The sequence below is a fragment of the Galleria mellonella genome, unplaced genomic scaffold (genome assembly GCF_026898425.1).
Source record: "Galleria mellonella isolate WM207_F2 unplaced genomic scaffold, CSIRO_AGI_GalMel_v1 utg424, whole genome shotgun sequence".
Classification (NCBI taxonomy): domain Eukaryota; kingdom Metazoa; phylum Arthropoda; class Insecta; order Lepidoptera; family Pyralidae; genus Galleria; species Galleria mellonella.
In genome coordinates, this window is record NW_026442097.1 from 2,238,641 (window position 1) to 2,255,239 (window position 16,599).

Below are 16,599 nucleotides of genomic sequence, written 5' to 3' on the forward strand. Positions count from 1 at the left end.
CTAAGTCAACAAGAAAGTTATGATAGACTACGATTGACCTCTCACGATGAAACCCCGTCTTATGCCACTGTTTACAACTGGTTTATTGAGTTTAAACGTGGTCGCACTAATCTCACCGATGATGTGCGTGAGGGACGGCCTTCTACGGCGACGACTGAAGACGATAACATCAGTGTTGTGCGGCGTATGATAGAGACTGACAAAAGAGTGACCTATCAGCAGATCCGGGCAAGATTAGGGATTGGTATGAGTCAAGTGTACAAAATCCTGCATGAACATTTGGCGGTCAGGAAGCTTTGGGCCCGGTGGATACCTCATAATTTGACCGAGGCTCAAAAACTCCGTCGTGTTGATTGGTGTCGTGAAATGCATGAAAAATTTAACGGAGGTGACTCAAATAGTTGATACTTGACATAGTTACGGGAGACGAAAGCTGGATTTACTGTTATGATCCCGAAACTAAAAGACAGTCAGCTCAGTGGGTGTTTCCTTCCGAGCCAACTAAAATGAAGAGAGGTAGAAGCGTGGGAAAAATGATGGTGGCCTCGTTTTTTGGAAGGACAGCTCATTACGCCACAATTGTTTAAGAGTATCGAAAAACAGTTACTGCAGAGTGGTACAGTAACAATTGTTTGCAACAGTAACACATGTTTTGGAAAAAGTGCGTGAGAAATGACCTCGCAGTAAGATCCTCCTTCACCACGACAATGCTTCGTCGCACACCGCCAGGCAAACGATCGATTATTTGGCGTCCTCAAACGTAGAACTACTGGGTTATCCGCCTTATAGCCCCGCTTAAAAACTTCGAGGAAAACGTTTTATGGACGCCGAGGAAGCTGTGGCTACGTTTCAGAAGACCGTCGAAGAGATCCCTAAGGACGAGTGGGCAAAGTGCTTTTCTCAGTATTTCTATCGGATACAGAGATGTATTGACGTCAATGGAGACTATTATATATATATATATATATATATATATATATATATATATATATATATATATATATATATATATATATATATATATATATATATATATATGTTGAAAAGATAAAATAAAGGTAAAAACTTGCTAATTTAATCAGTTTTTTTATTTTCTAAGGATGACTCTCGTATGTATTACTAGCCTATAGATGTATATTAGTATAACCTGCCATAGCGAACTATTGTAAACCGATCCCAATTATAACCTAATTCCTAACTCTTGTTTCATGAATGCAGTATAAAATTGTCATTGGCAATAGATTGAATTGATATTACATTAAAGAGTAGACCTGCTGATTTTAGATTAGACTATCAGGAATCAAATCCAATTTGAATTGTTTAATTGTCATTGTATATTTTATGTTTCTGATGCAGAAAAGAGTTAAATAATTAAATACATGTTTTAGATAGATAGATACTCTTTATTGTTTCCTCCAAAAGATTACAATAGTAAACTTATTATAAATATAAACAATTACAAGATATAATCATATGTTATGTAGGTGAAGCCAATAATCGATAGACGATTCTCAGTAGTAAGTGAATATATTATGCAAAATAGAGGTACATGTAGTAATTAAGAATTACCACATAAATTTATGATAAGTAGTAACTTGGACACAGTTTTAGGTATCCGATGTTTACAGTAATGGCGCAACACCATGGCCGATTCCTGGGCCATAGCCGAGTCCACCCAGAGCGGGAGGCGCAAGGGGTCCATAATTCTCATTGATGATGCCAATGTAACCATTGTTGCCGCAGCCGCAGCCAGCAGCGCCCGCACCTGCAGTCGGCAGAGCACCTTCGAACGCTACAGCGCTCAGGAACGGCAGCTGTCCAGCGACTGCCATAGGTCCTTCGATGATGTTCTCCGACACAACAGTGAGACCAGTCGGAGCGAGGGGAGAGAAGCTGAAGATGGGGAGGTTGTCTCTTTTGGTAATTGTGGCGAAGTCGAGGAATCCAGTGGCAGGAGTAGGCAGTATGGCGTTGCCGATTAAGGCAGGGTTGGCCAATCCGACGCCAGCCAAACCAGTGCCTACAATTCCAGTGTTGGCCAAACCAACTCCAGAGCCGATCAATCCAGCGTTGGCCAAACCGACTCCAGTGCCGATCAATCCAGTGTTGGCCAAGCCAATTCCAGAGCCGATCAAACCAGTATTGGCCAAGCCGAGTCCGGTACCAATTAGACCATTGTTGGCCAAGCCTATACCGCCAATTGCATTATTACTAACAGCGACGGTGTTTTCGACCACCGTAGCACCGCTTATACCAGAGATGGCTGACGGCAGTCTTCTGTTGAGGGTTGGGTTTCCAAGCAACGACTGGAAAGACAAAGTATTCATTAAGCCTAAAAATTATAAACAGGTACATTTTTTCAGTTACAAATTTCAGATTCAATATTTCGTAGACATATTCATTAAGACAGTTATCATCTTTTTCTATCACTGTTATGATGCAATATACCTGAGTTGTAATTTGTGATATTATCATCATTATTTCGGCTGTTAAAACTGCTGAACATAAGCCTTCCTCATAAGGAGGGTACTGTCAGTAATTGTCACGTTTGGTAAGCGGATTAACGACCGCAGCCAGGCTTTGGTAATGTTTTAAGAGAAACACAGCTTTCAATTCTTCGACTATTAGTATTCTTTAGTTGCGTCTTACGATGGTGTAAATATATGGTATATTTAATTATACCAGATAAAAACCTAAAAAACTATGAATAGACTATGTAAAACATTGTTATGCATAAAAGTATGAAACCTAACAATATCACAATTAGTAGACAAAATATATGAAAATACACATATATACTCTGTTTTCAACTAAATTAAACAAGGGTAAGGAAATGATGATTCGTTCTTAGCGCTCTCTATATCTCATTGTTAAAAAATATTATTAGCCTACTATTGCGACACTGGACTGCAATTGTATTTTTTCTCTTATTCTGGGGTATTGTGCTTTCTTCCCTTATTTGCCTCTTACTAGGAACGAAAAACAATGCTAACATCTCGTATTATTTCTCCCGAGCTCACATGTCTGATGATAAACAGACACTGTAAAAATTATGGACGTTTGCAAAACCAGGAATGTCATATACGCATTGCTTAAGCTTAAAGAACCTTAATACGCTCTTTATGAAGAATCCCATGCTGTGGTTTCTAAAGGAAACCTTACCAAGAAGCTCATCCTACAGCCTGAACATTCACGAGAGGAAACATCTTTGAAACCGAACATTTAACATTTATGTTTCCTTAATAAAATCTAATCTTCTCTCTCTTTTCATTTCAGAGTTTTCTTTTATCGGTGCCTATGTTTAGGCTTCAGGTTGGCAACCGCTGTTAGCCTTTGGTGATATTTTTAAATGGGACACTTCTGTTGATCCTACGATCATTAAGTTTCCTTAGTCGCCTCTTACGACACCAAACGTAAAAGAAGAAGTGGCCCATTCTCTGCCCGACCACACGGCTAACAGTCTGATAAATTAATTAATAGAAAATATAAGTTTTTCTATTCAATTTGGATTAGATTATTGTTTTTACTAGGATAAATAATATATGTTACCTGAATGAAGAGTGCCTGGAGACACAACACAAATACAATCTTGGCGGCCATTGTTGAGGACGAATGTTCGTTGAATATGCTTCGAGAACAGTTCGTACGCCTTATATACTTACTGATCCCATATTACGACCTATTTACTTATTGTGCAGTCTCTCTTATCAGTAGTAGTAGTGCTGTATCACTTTCACATTTTACAAAGCATTACGTTTTTATGACACGTGATAGATTATATTATTAAGCATTTCAAAATAACATTCGGCAGTATTGTATATAAGACTGGACTTCATTGGAAAATATCATTCTGTGTTCATTATACATCGATAAACATGTCCACCTTCAGTTTCTTGCTGCTTTGCATCCAGGCTTGCCTGCTCCAGGTATTAAATTATGTATTGTATTGTATATTGTGTTGCACTAGTAAAACCTTTAAATCAATACTTCTGAACTTAGTACTATAATGGCTAATATCCCAAAGGCTAAGAAGATTGAAGTAAAAATGGGCTGATTTTATAGCTTGAATTGGCTGGAGGTAGCTTAGGACCGTTACTTATGACAGTCTATGGGCTATTCACTAGATTCGTTTCAGAAACATTAATATATTTTCAGAACGTCTATAGTAACCCTATAGGCCCCTGGGGTCCCGGTTATGGAAATATCGGTTACGGAGCGGTGACTGAAGTGGAAACAACTACCATCGAAGTGGACAGCGTGAACCGCGGCGGGTGGGGCTACGGCGGCCTGGCTCCTGGCTATGGATTCCCCGGCGGATACGGTCTGGGTGGCGGAGTTGCTGTCGGCGCAGTCGCTGAGATCGATGGATTCGCTGGCATCGGCAACTTGGGATACGGCCTGCCAGGAGCCGGCCTCGCGCCTGGACTCGGTAGATACGGATGGGAAGCTGAATATGGGCTGGCTGGTTTAGGTGCCAATATTGGGGCTATTGGTGTTGAACGAGTTGGTCTCGGCGCAATTGGTCTACCTGCACCTCCTGTGCCTGTGGTCAAAACTGGCTACGGCGGTGTGGGCAACGGTGTGATCGAAGTGTTTGCTGACATGCCAGCCGCCGGCACCGCCCTCCTGGGCGGCCAAGTGCCAGTGCTTGGCGCTGTGGAGTTCGCTGGTATTCTGCCCGCTGCTGGCGCCGTGACCATCTCTGGAAACTGCGGATGTGGTCTCGGTTGCGGGCTTTATTAATCTGTTTTGGATGTAACTATTAAAAAAAACAGTGAATTGAATTTTTGAGTTTTAATGTACATGATCCATCCATCCATCCATCATGATCACCCATTATTCCGAATTCTTTCTGTAACGTCTCATTTTGCTTTTTCCCCTAACACAGTCAATTTTTATTCCTTAAGTCTCCGACAAAAACTATTGTGTTTTATTCTTTTACTAGCTGTATCCAGCGGCTCATCCCGCGCAAATCAGTGCTACAAGTATCCTATGTACCATCTGTATACCAAATTTCATTGGGTTCCGTTTAGTAATTTTGCGAAAGAAAGGGACAAGTGTAGTACTTGTCGCTTTCTCTCATGTATTATTATTAGTCTTATTCTTCGCGTGCAATATAGTTTACCTGCAACAATTTTTGCAAAAGTTTAATACTAGCTTGTACGGCTGAAATGTTGAATACAGTATTGAAGAATTTATTTTATTTAAACTATAATACACAGTAGTAGTCAATGTACATTTGGAAGATATAACACCAGACAGTGTTCTCTAACAGTCAGACATTGGGCAAACCGAGAAATACGTAGACGGTGCAGTATTGAATAGAGGAAAAATAAAGCAATACTTGATGTATTCGTATAATATAAACATATAAATAGACTCATATAAACATACATCTAATATATTAAATAAATAAATATGTATATATACAATAAGCACATAAAATATTAGTTAAAAGAAACTGTATTAGAAAAGCAAATAGCAATTTTTGACTCAGAGTAACCAGCAGGAGAAGTTTAAAGGGAAAGTGATTTTTCTAAGAAGTAGATGCACAATTTGTATTTAAAAGCTAGCTTGTAGAATTTTAACTTAATGATAAATATTTAAAAGTTTGAGTATATATTCAAACTTTTGTTTTGTTCTATAGTGTATAACTAGTCAGGCCATAAATACTGTTACTTCAAAACTTTTCTTTTTTCACGATTGAAAAACACTACAATAAACAAAATGATAAAGTGTACGCTCACAGTTCTAAAGAAGTTGCTCAAGTAGTCGGAAAGGTACAACGTGGTCATTATCCTGCGCCAGTGATCGTTTGGTGGGGCGTGTCTCATTAATGAGTCACAAAACTACATTCTTGTGAAAAAGGAATAAAATTTTAGCCAAAGTGCATCAGGATACAGTTTTGGACGGTGTTGTGAAACCTCTCAGCAATACACCGTTTAAAATAATACCGTGCACTTTCCTGCAGGACTCTGCATCTGGTTACAAGGCACTAATTACCCAAGCCTGGCTTGAAACCAACGATCCGGACTTTATAAGAGCTGAAGACTGATCCTCATCTAGCTCAGACCTTAATCCTTTAGACTAAACTACGGTCAATTTTAGAGGACATGGCTTGCTCTAAATGACACGCGACTTAAAAAAATCTTTGGAGTAAGCAGTGGAGAAATTCCCCTTGGAAACAGTGCGTAAATCCATAGAATCGTGGCAAGACAGATTAAAGGCCTATATAAAAGTCAAAGGTGGCCATTTCGAATAGAATATTTTTTTTATTTTTTACTGAGACTAATAAATATGTAGGTATAAATTTTAGTAATATTACATTACTTCATAGAAAATGCATTTTATTTGTAACAGAACTTATGGCTGGACTAGGTATATTATAACTCTCTTTACCGGGGCGCCAAGGTTTGTGTTGGAAAACAGCGCTGCAGCGCCACAAACGTTGCAGCAATATGCTAAGCACGGACCTATTTGTTCCCAGAATATTGCGACACACATACGCACACGACTACACACTTACGTGTATTATTATTATTATCTTTTATTTTTGTTGTTTTAATTATATAGTAATACTTAGTTTTTTTTATTCATGCAACTGTGTGAGTCGCATGATTCTGTAAATGAATACTTTCATCTTTCTTTCTTTTGTATATATATACTATATTCTGTTCCACTAAAATAAGTACGAATAACATGCACAACGCGACAGCGTTATTTTTTCTATTTCTATGAATTATTAAATTCGTAATATCTATTGAATGTAATAGCCGATTTGAACAATATATTTAAAAATATAAACACGATTATTTAGTAAATGGTTTATGTGAAGTTTGCACAAAGTCGGTCGAGCGGTTCTTCAATGTTCGGTGTCGCAATATTCTGGGAACAAATAGGTCCGTGCTTAGCATATTGCTGCAACGTTTGTGGCGCTGCAGCGCTGTTTTCCAACACAAACCTTGGCGCCCCGGTAAAGAGAGTTATAATATACCTAGTCCAGCCATAAGTTCTGTTACAAATAAAATGCATTTTCTATGAAGTAATGTAATATTACTAAAATTTATACCTACATATTTATTAGTCTCAGTAAAAAATAAAAAAAATATTCTATTCGAAATGGCCACCTTTGACTTTTATATAGGCCTTTAATCTGTCTTGCCACGATTCTATGGATTTACGCACTGTTTCCAAGGGGAATTTCTCCACTGCTTACTCCAAAGATTTTTTTAAGTCGCGTGTCATTTAGAGCAAGCCATGTCCTCTAAAATTGACCGTAGTTTAGTCTAAAGGATTAAGGTCTGAGCTAGATGAGGATCAATCTTCAGCTCTTATAAAGTCCGGAACGTTGGTTTCAAGCCAGGCTTGGGTAATTAGTGCCTTGTAACCAGATGCAGAGTCCTGCAGGAAAGTCCACGGTATTATTTTAAACGGTGTATTGCTGAAAGGTTTCACAACACCGTCCAAAACTGTATCTTGATGCACTTTGGCTAAAGTTTTATTCCTTTTTCACAAGAATGTAGTTTTGTGACTCCTTAATGAGACACGCCCCACCAAACGATCACTGGCGCAGGATAATGACCACGTTGTACCTTTCCGACTACTTGAGCAACTTCTTTAGAACTGTAAGCGTACACTTTATCATTTTGCTTATTGTAATGTTTCTCAATCGTGAAAAAAATAAAAGTTTTTAAGTAAAAGTATTTATGGCCTGACTAGTTATACATTATAGAACAAAACAAAAGTTTGAATATATACTCAAACTTTTAATTATTTATCATTAAGTTAAAATTCTACAAGCTAGCTTTTAAATACAAATTGCGCATCTAGTTCTTAGAAAAATCACTTTCCCTTTAAACTTCTCCTGCTGGTTACTCTGAGTAAAAAATTGCTATTTGCTCTTCTAATACAGTTTCTTTTAACTAATATTTTATGTGCTTATTTCATTTTTATATTATAGATAGAGTGAACTATTAGTTAAAAAATGTTATTACGATATAGATGAATATTTAAATGATAAAAATTTTTAATAAAAAATAACGCATAATATATAAATATAATTTATATATAATTAATTATTAATTAATAATACTAAAATTGATAATGATACTAAAAAGATATAAAAATATGAACAACTACATTAAATTGCATTAAAATAAAATAAAACATATGGAAATAAAAAAAATCGTTATAATAATAAAATAATTAAATTAATTTGGAATTTAATTCGAATTTAATTAAATTGATGAAATTGAAATTGAATTAGTTAAATCTATATGACAATTTAAGGATTAACGCCCTCCTCGCTTCTAATTGCTGCGCCCGACAGGGTCTACAATGTACTTTATCCATTATTAACATCTTTCATAATAATATTGGAGAATGCAATAAATTGAATTGATAATTGATAATTGAAAAAAAAAAACAAATAAAGGAAGCATTCCTTAATATAAAAGTAAAAACCGCGTTCAAATCAGTCAAACTGTATTTTACATTTGCGCACATTTTAACAGAAAATAGAACAATTTTAAAAACTATATTTTAGCCTTGGTAACATGTATAAATTTTTATTTAAAAAATTAACACACACATGATTCGTTCACAATTTTATTACATATATGTAAATACAGTTTAAGTAAGAAATTCCATTATTAAACAACCATAAATTCAAATCAATATTTAGTAAAGCCCGTAACCGAGACCACATCCGCAGTTTCCGGTGATGGTCACGGCGCCAGTAGCGGGCAGGATACCAGCGAACTCCACAGCGCCGAGCACTGGCACTTGGCCACCCAGGATGGCGGTGCCGGTGGCTGGCATCTCAGCAAAGACTTCGAACACACCGTTACCCACACCGCCGTAGCCAGTTTTGGCCACAGGTACAGGAGGTGCAGGTAGACCGATTGCACCGAGACCAACTCGTTCAACACCGATAGCTCCAATATTGGCACCTAAACCAGCCAGCCCATACTCAGCTTCCCACCCGTATCTACCGAGTCCAGGCGCAAGGCCGGCTCCTGGCAGGCCGTATCCCAAGTTGCCGATGCCAGCGAATTTGTCGATCTCAGCAACTGCGCCGACAGCAACTCCGCCGCCCAGACCGTACCCGCCGGGGAATCCATAGCCAGGAGCCAGGCCGCCGTAGCCCCACCCGCCGCGGTTCACGCTGTCCACTTCGATGGTAGTTGTTTCCACTTCAGTCACCGCTCCGTAACCGATATTTCCATAACCTGGTCCCCATGGGCCTATAGGGTTACTATAGACGTTCTGAAAAAAAAATGAAAACTATAGATGTTTCTGAAACGAGTCTGGTGAATAGAATGATATCCATATGAGTGTCGCAATCATCATTGTCCACTGCTGAACATAATTATCCCCATAGACTTCCATATGGAACGGTCCTGACTACCTCCATTCATTGACTCTCTGCAGTACATTTGAAGTCGTTGCTCCATCTAATGGTCAAAACTTAAAAAAAAATAATTTCTATTGATTGTTAGTAACTCCAGCCGTGAAACCAACCCATTTTCACTTCAATTTTCTTAGCCTTAGCCTCAAGCTCAGCGTAGCCTGGGATATCAGTCATTATACTACTAAGTTCAGAAGTATTGATTTTAAGGTTTTACTAGTGTACCACAATACGCAATTAATTAGAAGTATATCAAAAATAAGAAGAAGCGAAAGAGGTTTGAATCGAAGCATTTGGCGTTCCATTGTTTCTGCCTACCCTAATGGGAGACAGGCGTGACAGATATGTATGTATGTATGTATATCAAAAATACATAATTCAATACCTGGAGCAGGCAAGCCTGGATGCAAAGCAGCAAGAAACTGAAGGTGGACATGTTTATCGATGTATAATGAACACAGAATGATATTTTCCAATGAAGTTCAGTCTTATATACAATACTGCAGAATGTTGTTTTGAAATGCTTAATAATATAATCTATCACGTGTTGTAAAAACGTAATGCTTTGTAAAACATGAAATTGATACAGCACTACTAATTATTGATAAGAGAGACTGCACAATAAGTAAATAGGTCGTAATATGGGATCAGTAAGTATATAAGGCGTACGAACTGTTCTCGAAGCATATTCAACGAACATTCGTCCTCAACAATGGCCGCCAAGATCGTAACTGTGTTGTGCCTCCAGGCACTCTTCATTCAGGTAACATATGTTATTTACATTCTCCTTACATACTCGTATAGTCCTTCAGATCCACGAACACACAGTTTGCTTTTGATTGATGTGTTTGACATTTCTCGCCATTATATTAGCCGTTAACTGACCACTGCTGAACATAGGCTTCCCCTTATTGGGAGAGTTTGGCCAGTAGTTGTCACGCTTGGCAGGCGAATTGGCAACTGTAGATAGACTTCAGTAATTTTTTCTAATTGAGACGTTGTTGCCCTGCATCTCTTGACCAGTAAATTCTCTTAGTCGCCTCTTAGGACACCCACGGAAAAGTAAGAGGTGGCCTATTCTATGCCGGAATTATACGGCCAACAGGGTAATAAAAGTTTAATATCATCCTGCTAAGGGAATACTCATTCCTGCTTGACAATGAGACGTTTACAGGTTGATAAAGAAGGAATCATCATCGCTTTGCCATCTCCCATTTATTTGCAGTTAGTGCACTGTTTTCTTCTTCCACAAATTTCTATCCACTGTCATCTTTGGGCTTACCTCTCTTTTATACATATCATCTTTCACATATTCCATCCACCTTTTCTTCAGTTATCCCCTTCATTTACATCCATCCACTTTCATACTTAAAACTTTTTTTTATATATTTCTTTATTTTAATTCATCAACACTACTTTTACGCATAATCGTCTTTTTCCCAATTCAATGATCCCTTTTTATGGACATGGAATTTGGACTTCAATAAAATATCCCTCGCGTGTGCATTCCTAGTGAATTTCTTTAAGAGCGTGTTTGAATATGTATGTATATTAATTTACAGTGTGCATTCAGCAATCCGAGCTACAACACTCTACGCCCAGCCATTGCCAGGCCAGGTGTTGCTACCGTTGGTAGTAGCACCGTGGTCGAAAACACCGTCGCTGTTAGTAACAATGCAATTGGCGGTATAGGCTTGGCCAACAATGGTCTAATTGGTACCGGACTCGGTTTGACCAACGCTGGATTGATCGGCTCTGGAATCGGTTTGCCCAACGCTGGATTGATCGGCACTGGAGTTGGTTTAGCCAACACTGGAATTGTAGGCACTGGTTTGGCTGGCGTTGGATTGGCCAACCCCGCCTTAATCGGTAACGCCATACTGCCTGCTCCTGCCACTGGATTCCTCGACTTTGCCACAATTACCAAAAGAGACAACCTCCCCATCTTCAGCTTCTCTCCCCTCGCTCCGACTGGTCTCACTGTTGTGTCGGAGAACATCATCGAAGGACCTATGGCAGTCGCTGGACAGCTGCCGTTCCTGAGCGCTGTAGCGTTCGAAGGTGCTCTGCCGACTGCAGGTGCGGGCGCTGCTGGCTGCGGCTGCGGCAACAACGGTTACATTGGCATCATCAGCGAGAATTATGGACCCCTTGCGCCTCCCGCTCTGGGTGGACTCGGCTATGGTCCGGGATTAGGCTATGGTGTTGCACCACTGCTGTAAACAACCGTTACATAACTTCGCTAAAATGAACAAATTCTATAGTATGATTATGATAGTTTTCAGTTATTATGCAGACGTATTACAAAATCAATCAGTACTGCTCTTGCCTATCAATTTACTTAACAACTACTTTAATATTTCATTGCTTATTACATCGAGTTTCAATTCATTTATTTTTATTAAAACAAATCTAAACTGAACAACTTTGAACAACTTCTTTGACTTCATTCAAAAGTGGTCTACATCAGTACCTCTATCCCACCCGTGTTTTTAGTGTAAAATAGCTGTGCTTACATGGTTGTATTTCTATTTGTAGGGCTATGAAATTACAGGATACAGTGACCACTTTCCATCTTCAAAGAATGGCAACACATAAGAAGTACCATTGTACACAGTGCAATCTGTACTTTAAAAAAATTGCCTTAAAGAAATTTTGGAAAAATGCAAGTGCATTAAAATGTTGTTGAGGAAAATTTGGGACCCCCATTACCAGCAATACGAGTATACCTTATGAGTTCAACCGTAATAATGGTTACTTCTTGATAAATTCGTCACGATGGACTTACTAACCTGACTTTATCCCCACCTAACATCCCTCACCAGGGGGGAAAAGAATTGTTAGTAATAAGATCTTACAGCTACACAGCAATATAACCTAACAGATCGACCTCCACTCGAATCCCCCTGGAAACCATCGAGATTAATTCTTGTGGAATTCGTCACGATAGGCCAACTTACCTAACTTTATTTTCACTTGTCATCTCTCACCTCGCCAGCATAAACCAGTTCCGCGAGCGAGGTTACCTTTCAATTTTTATCCACTTCTACCTGGTTCCTCTACGAAGACCCAGTCGTCAAACAAAGGCCACCTAATTGCCAATTTTTATAGATTCTTACTAATATTATAAATGTGGAAAAGAGAAAGAAATATCCTGTTACATCCGTCATCATTTTCGACGTATGTTATAAGCCATTACCTGTCCTCTGCTGAACATAGCCCTCTCCCTCTCTCTCTTTTAGCCAGTAGTATGTGTTTGGCAGACAAGTGGGCAACCGCAGTAAGGCGTTTAGAGATGTTTTAAGGGGGACGCTGTTGCCCATCCTTCGACCATTAAATACCCTTAGTTGCCTCTTACAACCCCTACAAGAAAGAAAAGGATGGTCCATTTTATACCGGGACTACACGGAGAATCGTTAATTTATTAACCTACATATTAAGAAATATTGAATATTGATCCAATATATAACTATCTTTGTATCGCTACTTCGCATGAATGGATTTTAGATGTAGGAAAACCAATGAAATAGAATATTTCTAGATAAAACATGTATCAAGTTTTAAAATAGACTTTCAGGAGCCCTGTGAAATTTGCATCCAATTTTTAAGTGATGCCAAAACAATCACACTGGATGAATGAATGGACAAAATTTCTAAAAACTAATGTGCTGGCTTTTCGATATCTCTTACTCCTCTTCATCCGAAGGTTGCCTGGAAGAGATCGCTTTTAGCGATAAGGTCGCCCATTATTTTCTCATTGTGATTATTTCTTGTAATTGTTTGTATTTATAATAAGTTTACTATTGTAATATTTTGGAGGAAACAATAAACAGTATCTATCTATCTATCTATATTATTAATACCCTTCATGCATATATATGTATATACATATATAGAGATTGGTAGCAGCTTCCCTTTTAAAACAACGGTTGCCATCCGCCTGCTAAGCGTGGCAACTACTACCAAAACTCTCCAAGAGGGAGGCTTATGTTTAGCAGTTATATATATATATATATATATATATAACTATATATATATATATATATATATATATATATATATATATATATATATATATATATATATATATATATATATATATATATGTATGTATATATATATATATATATATATATATATATATATATATATACAGTCTTTCTTAAATATCTACCATGTACAGACATAGTCTAATTGCGATTTTATTATTTTAACAACATGTTGTTAATGATATTACGATACATATATGTAACAACAATTTTATCAATTTGCCAACAATTTCATAATTAAATTACACGTGATTTTATCAAAAAAAAAGATGACGTAAATATTATTAAATGGTAGGTATAAGAAGGATATATAAATAATAAATAGAATAAACAATCTTAATGTTTACCCTGGTTTTATCTCGGACAAGTTAATTTAAAAATGGCTCACAAATCCTTCTTAATTGTTTTCACTTCGGCTTTATTTAAATAAAACCATTATTATATTATATTTCATCTTGCATTTGTTAATATAAAAAATATATTTGTATATCTGTACAGTCGACAATTTTGTTATTTACCAGCCAAGAATTTGTTCTGTAGTAATTTTTTTTAATACAACTTAGAATGGCAAACAAGCTGACGGCCCACCTGATAGAAAGTGGTAACCGTAGTCGTCTTTTTTTTACAACACAAAGGTTGTAAAAAAAAAAACAAAAAAAATTCTATATAACGATTTTTTTTTGTACAAAAATTTCTTAATCGATTTATAACTGACGAAGTTCTGAGGTAAGAAATATAAAAAAAACACACGCGAATTGAGTACCTCCTCATGTTCGAAAACGGTCGAAAATCGATCACGCCTCCAGTGAGGAAATTAAAAATAGACAACTCACTTACTGGAGTCACTTGTAAGATGACTCGGCGTATTTTTAATATGAAAATTCCTACCATAGCGGCGTCAATAATGCAATAAATTTAATAATAGTGTACGTACAAAACGTTAGTAAACTAGGTGTATCACGTGGCTTTAGACAGGTTGAAAATATATTTTTCTCAAACATGCTTGGAAAGAACTCAAACTCACGTATGTGTGCCTCGGCTACGCCTCGGCTCACATTTGCACGTTCGTCCATCAATGCCTCAGTTGCTTGTCGCTGCAGTAGTGTACTTTAATAACATGATTTTGTTCATTTACTTTAAACACTAAACCTACCGACATTTTATATATACCTGATCCTACCATGAGGGGGGAAATGATTGTTAGTAATGGGAAGGTTAGTCCCCATTTCTATTAACATACACTATCAGGCCGACCACTACGCGGTTCCCCCTGAAAACTATCGTAACTAATTTATCATTGAATTCGCCACAATGGGCTAACAGACTTGCCTTTTCATCCTCACCTATCACCTTTCACTGGTAACCCGCCAGTGTATACCAATAGCGTAGGCGGGGTTACCATGACATTTTCACTCATAAAAAAAATCCTACCATAAGCGATCAAATGACCGCTTTAAAATAATGTATCTTAATATAGAAAGAGATTTTAGGCAATTGGATAGTAAACAAACAAATAATAGTAAGTTGTAAATTTTTTTTATACCACTGATATTGCAAACAAGCGTACGGCCCACCTGATGGTAAGCGGTTACCGTAGCCTATGAAGGCCTGCAATACCAGATAAATTACGCGCGCGTTGCCGACCCTGAAGAAACCTTTTTACCCCCCTTTTGAAGAACCCCATGCTGTAGTCTCTTGGGAAAACCTCGGTAGGGAGCTCATTCCACAACCTAAGTGTTCGTGGGAGAAAACATCTCTGAAACCGATGAAACATATTGAAAAATGGCATGTATGTATATTATATCGAATTAGTAATGAGGAGGTGCTGCTTAGGGGTTAAGGAAAAGAGACAAATTATTAGAATTGTTGAGGACAGAAGGGGAAAAATGTTGGGACACTTGACACGACACGACGAACTTATGAACATTATAATAGAAGGTAAGATAGAAGGAAGGAGGGGAGGAGGGAGACCAAGGCATAGTTATATCAAGGCAGATCAAGGAAGGAGTTGGTGTCGTGTCGTAACAAGAGGTGAAGAGACTCGCTGAAAATCGTAGTGAGTGGCAAGAGCTCCACCGACAAGAGCGCAGCTCTTAAATGGGAAAGATAGTATATTATAGGAAAAGTCAATAAGTTACATGGTGATACAGTAAAGTTATACATAAAAATTATTTTTTTTTATACGACTTAGAATGGCAAACAAGCTGACGGCCCACCTGATGGAAAGTGGTAACCGTCGCCTATAGACATGAGCCGTACCATGTACATAATAGTACACATACTGTTTCGCCCATGATACCCCCCATGCGTTGCCATTCCTGAGGACTCAGGTGTTATTCCTCTGTACCCTGTAAATTCACGCCATATCCCACCCTTCGAACCGAAATACAGCCATGCACACACAACTGCTTCACGGTAGAAACACGAATGGGACAGAGGTACCCAAGCAATCGACTTTTGTACAAAGTCTCCCTCTGGTAGTTTTAAACAAAATTTCAAAAACGGTCATTTGACCGCACTTGTTAGGTTTAGTGTTAATACAGATTTAGGTTATAACAAACTCCTGTCCTATCCACTGCTGATCATAAGCCTCCCCCTTGGAGGGTTTTGCCAGTAATTGCCACACTTGCCAACTGGATTGTCAACCGCAGTTAGGCTTTAGAGATGTTTTAAGAGGGACGCTGCTACCCATCCCTCGTGCTTCCTTAGTTGATTTTTACAACATCCATGGAAAAGGAAGAGGTAGCCTATTCGAAACGGCCATAAGATATATGTATATATATATATATATATATATATATATATATATATTTATTTATTTATATCACACTTTTTTACCACCACTGCCTTTCTTACGCTTTCTGTTACCTAATGGTCAACTGGTGGGGGCATCCCTTACTGGTGCCCCACCAGCGTATACCGTTAGCGCGAGGTGGCCATTTCATTATCACCCATTTAAAAAAAATTATCAGCTGATAGAGTATACCATATGGCATTAAGCTCGAAACTTGTACTAAGTTTTATTGTGCAATATAGAATAAATAAATATATAAATTTTACTTGTATAGAAAACTACTTAATTTTCATTCGAAACAAAGCAAAGAAATCGAAGGGGACATGAATTTGTTTGCGTACAGTTCG

General features: G+C 37.9%; 4 protein-coding genes across 4 annotated transcripts; 2 read left to right on the plus strand and 2 right to left on the minus strand.

Moving 5' to 3' along the window:
- Positions 1-1,379: 1,379 nt before the first annotated feature.
- LOC113515619 (chorion class CB protein PC404-like) lies at positions 1,380-3,661 on the minus strand. The gene is made up of 2 exons (XM_052898295.1): positions 3,550-3,661; positions 1,380-2,306 (listed from the first exon to the last, which is right to left on the minus strand). The coding sequence occupies exons 1-2, from the start codon at positions 3,598-3,600 to the stop codon at positions 1,623-1,625; spliced, it is 735 nt and encodes a 244-aa protein (XP_052754255.1). The 5' UTR covers positions 3,601-3,661; the 3' UTR covers positions 1,380-1,622.
- Positions 3,662-3,815: 154 nt separating this feature from the next.
- Positions 3,816-4,784, plus strand: LOC128201418 (chorion class CA protein ERA.1-like). The gene is made up of 2 exons (XM_052898299.1): positions 3,816-3,926; positions 4,156-4,784. The coding sequence occupies exons 1-2, from the start codon at positions 3,876-3,878 to the stop codon at positions 4,741-4,743; spliced, it is 639 nt and encodes a 212-aa protein (XP_052754259.1). The 5' UTR covers positions 3,816-3,875; the 3' UTR covers positions 4,744-4,784.
- A 3,783-nt stretch (positions 4,785-8,567) lies between these two features.
- LOC113515630 (chorion class CA protein ERA.1-like) lies at positions 8,568-9,889 on the minus strand. The gene is made up of 2 exons (XM_026899893.3): positions 9,795-9,889; positions 8,568-9,267 (listed from the first exon to the last, which is right to left on the minus strand). The coding sequence occupies exons 1-2, from the start codon at positions 9,843-9,845 to the stop codon at positions 8,680-8,682; spliced, it is 639 nt and encodes a 212-aa protein (XP_026755694.2). The 5' UTR covers positions 9,846-9,889; the 3' UTR covers positions 8,568-8,679.
- Positions 9,890-10,068: 179 nt separating this feature from the next.
- LOC113515640 (chorion class CB protein PC404-like) lies at positions 10,069-11,728 on the plus strand. Its single transcript, XM_026899903.3, has 2 exons — positions 10,069-10,172; positions 10,972-11,728. The coding sequence occupies exons 1-2, from the start codon at positions 10,122-10,124 to the stop codon at positions 11,629-11,631; spliced, it is 711 nt and encodes a 236-aa protein (XP_026755704.2). The 5' UTR covers positions 10,069-10,121; the 3' UTR covers positions 11,632-11,728.
- The last annotated feature ends 4,871 nt before the right edge of the window (positions 11,729-16,599 follow it).

Excerpts from the sequence above, each read along its gene's own strand:
- LOC113515640 (XM_026899903.3), top strand. The coding sequence starts at position 10,122 with ATGGCCGCCAAGATCGTAACTGTGTTGTGCCTCCAGGCACTCTTCATT. Across the intron at positions 10,173-10,971 it reads TCCAGGCACTCTTCATTCAG|TGTGCATTCAGCAATCCGAG; the intron begins GTAACATATGTT and ends ATTAATTTACAG.
- LOC113515630 (XM_026899893.3), bottom strand. The coding sequence starts at position 9,845 with ATGTCCACCTTCAGTTTCTTGCTGCTTTGCATCCAGGCTTGCCTGCTC. Across the intron at positions 9,268-9,794 it reads TCCAGGCTTGCCTGCTCCAG|AACGTCTATAGTAACCCTAT; the intron begins GTATTGAATTAT and ends TTTTTTTTTCAG.
- LOC113515619 (XM_052898295.1), bottom strand. The coding sequence starts at position 3,600 with ATGGCCGCCAAGATTGTATTTGTGTTGTGTCTCCAGGCACTCTTCATT. Across the intron at positions 2,307-3,549 it reads TCCAGGCACTCTTCATTCAG|TCGTTGCTTGGAAACCCAAC; the intron begins GTAACATATATT and ends TTGTCTTTCCAG.
- LOC128201418 (XM_052898299.1), top strand. The coding sequence starts at position 3,876 with ATGTCCACCTTCAGTTTCTTGCTGCTTTGCATCCAGGCTTGCCTGCTC. Across the intron at positions 3,927-4,155 it reads TCCAGGCTTGCCTGCTCCAG|AACGTCTATAGTAACCCTAT; the intron begins GTATTAAATTAT and ends ATATATTTTCAG.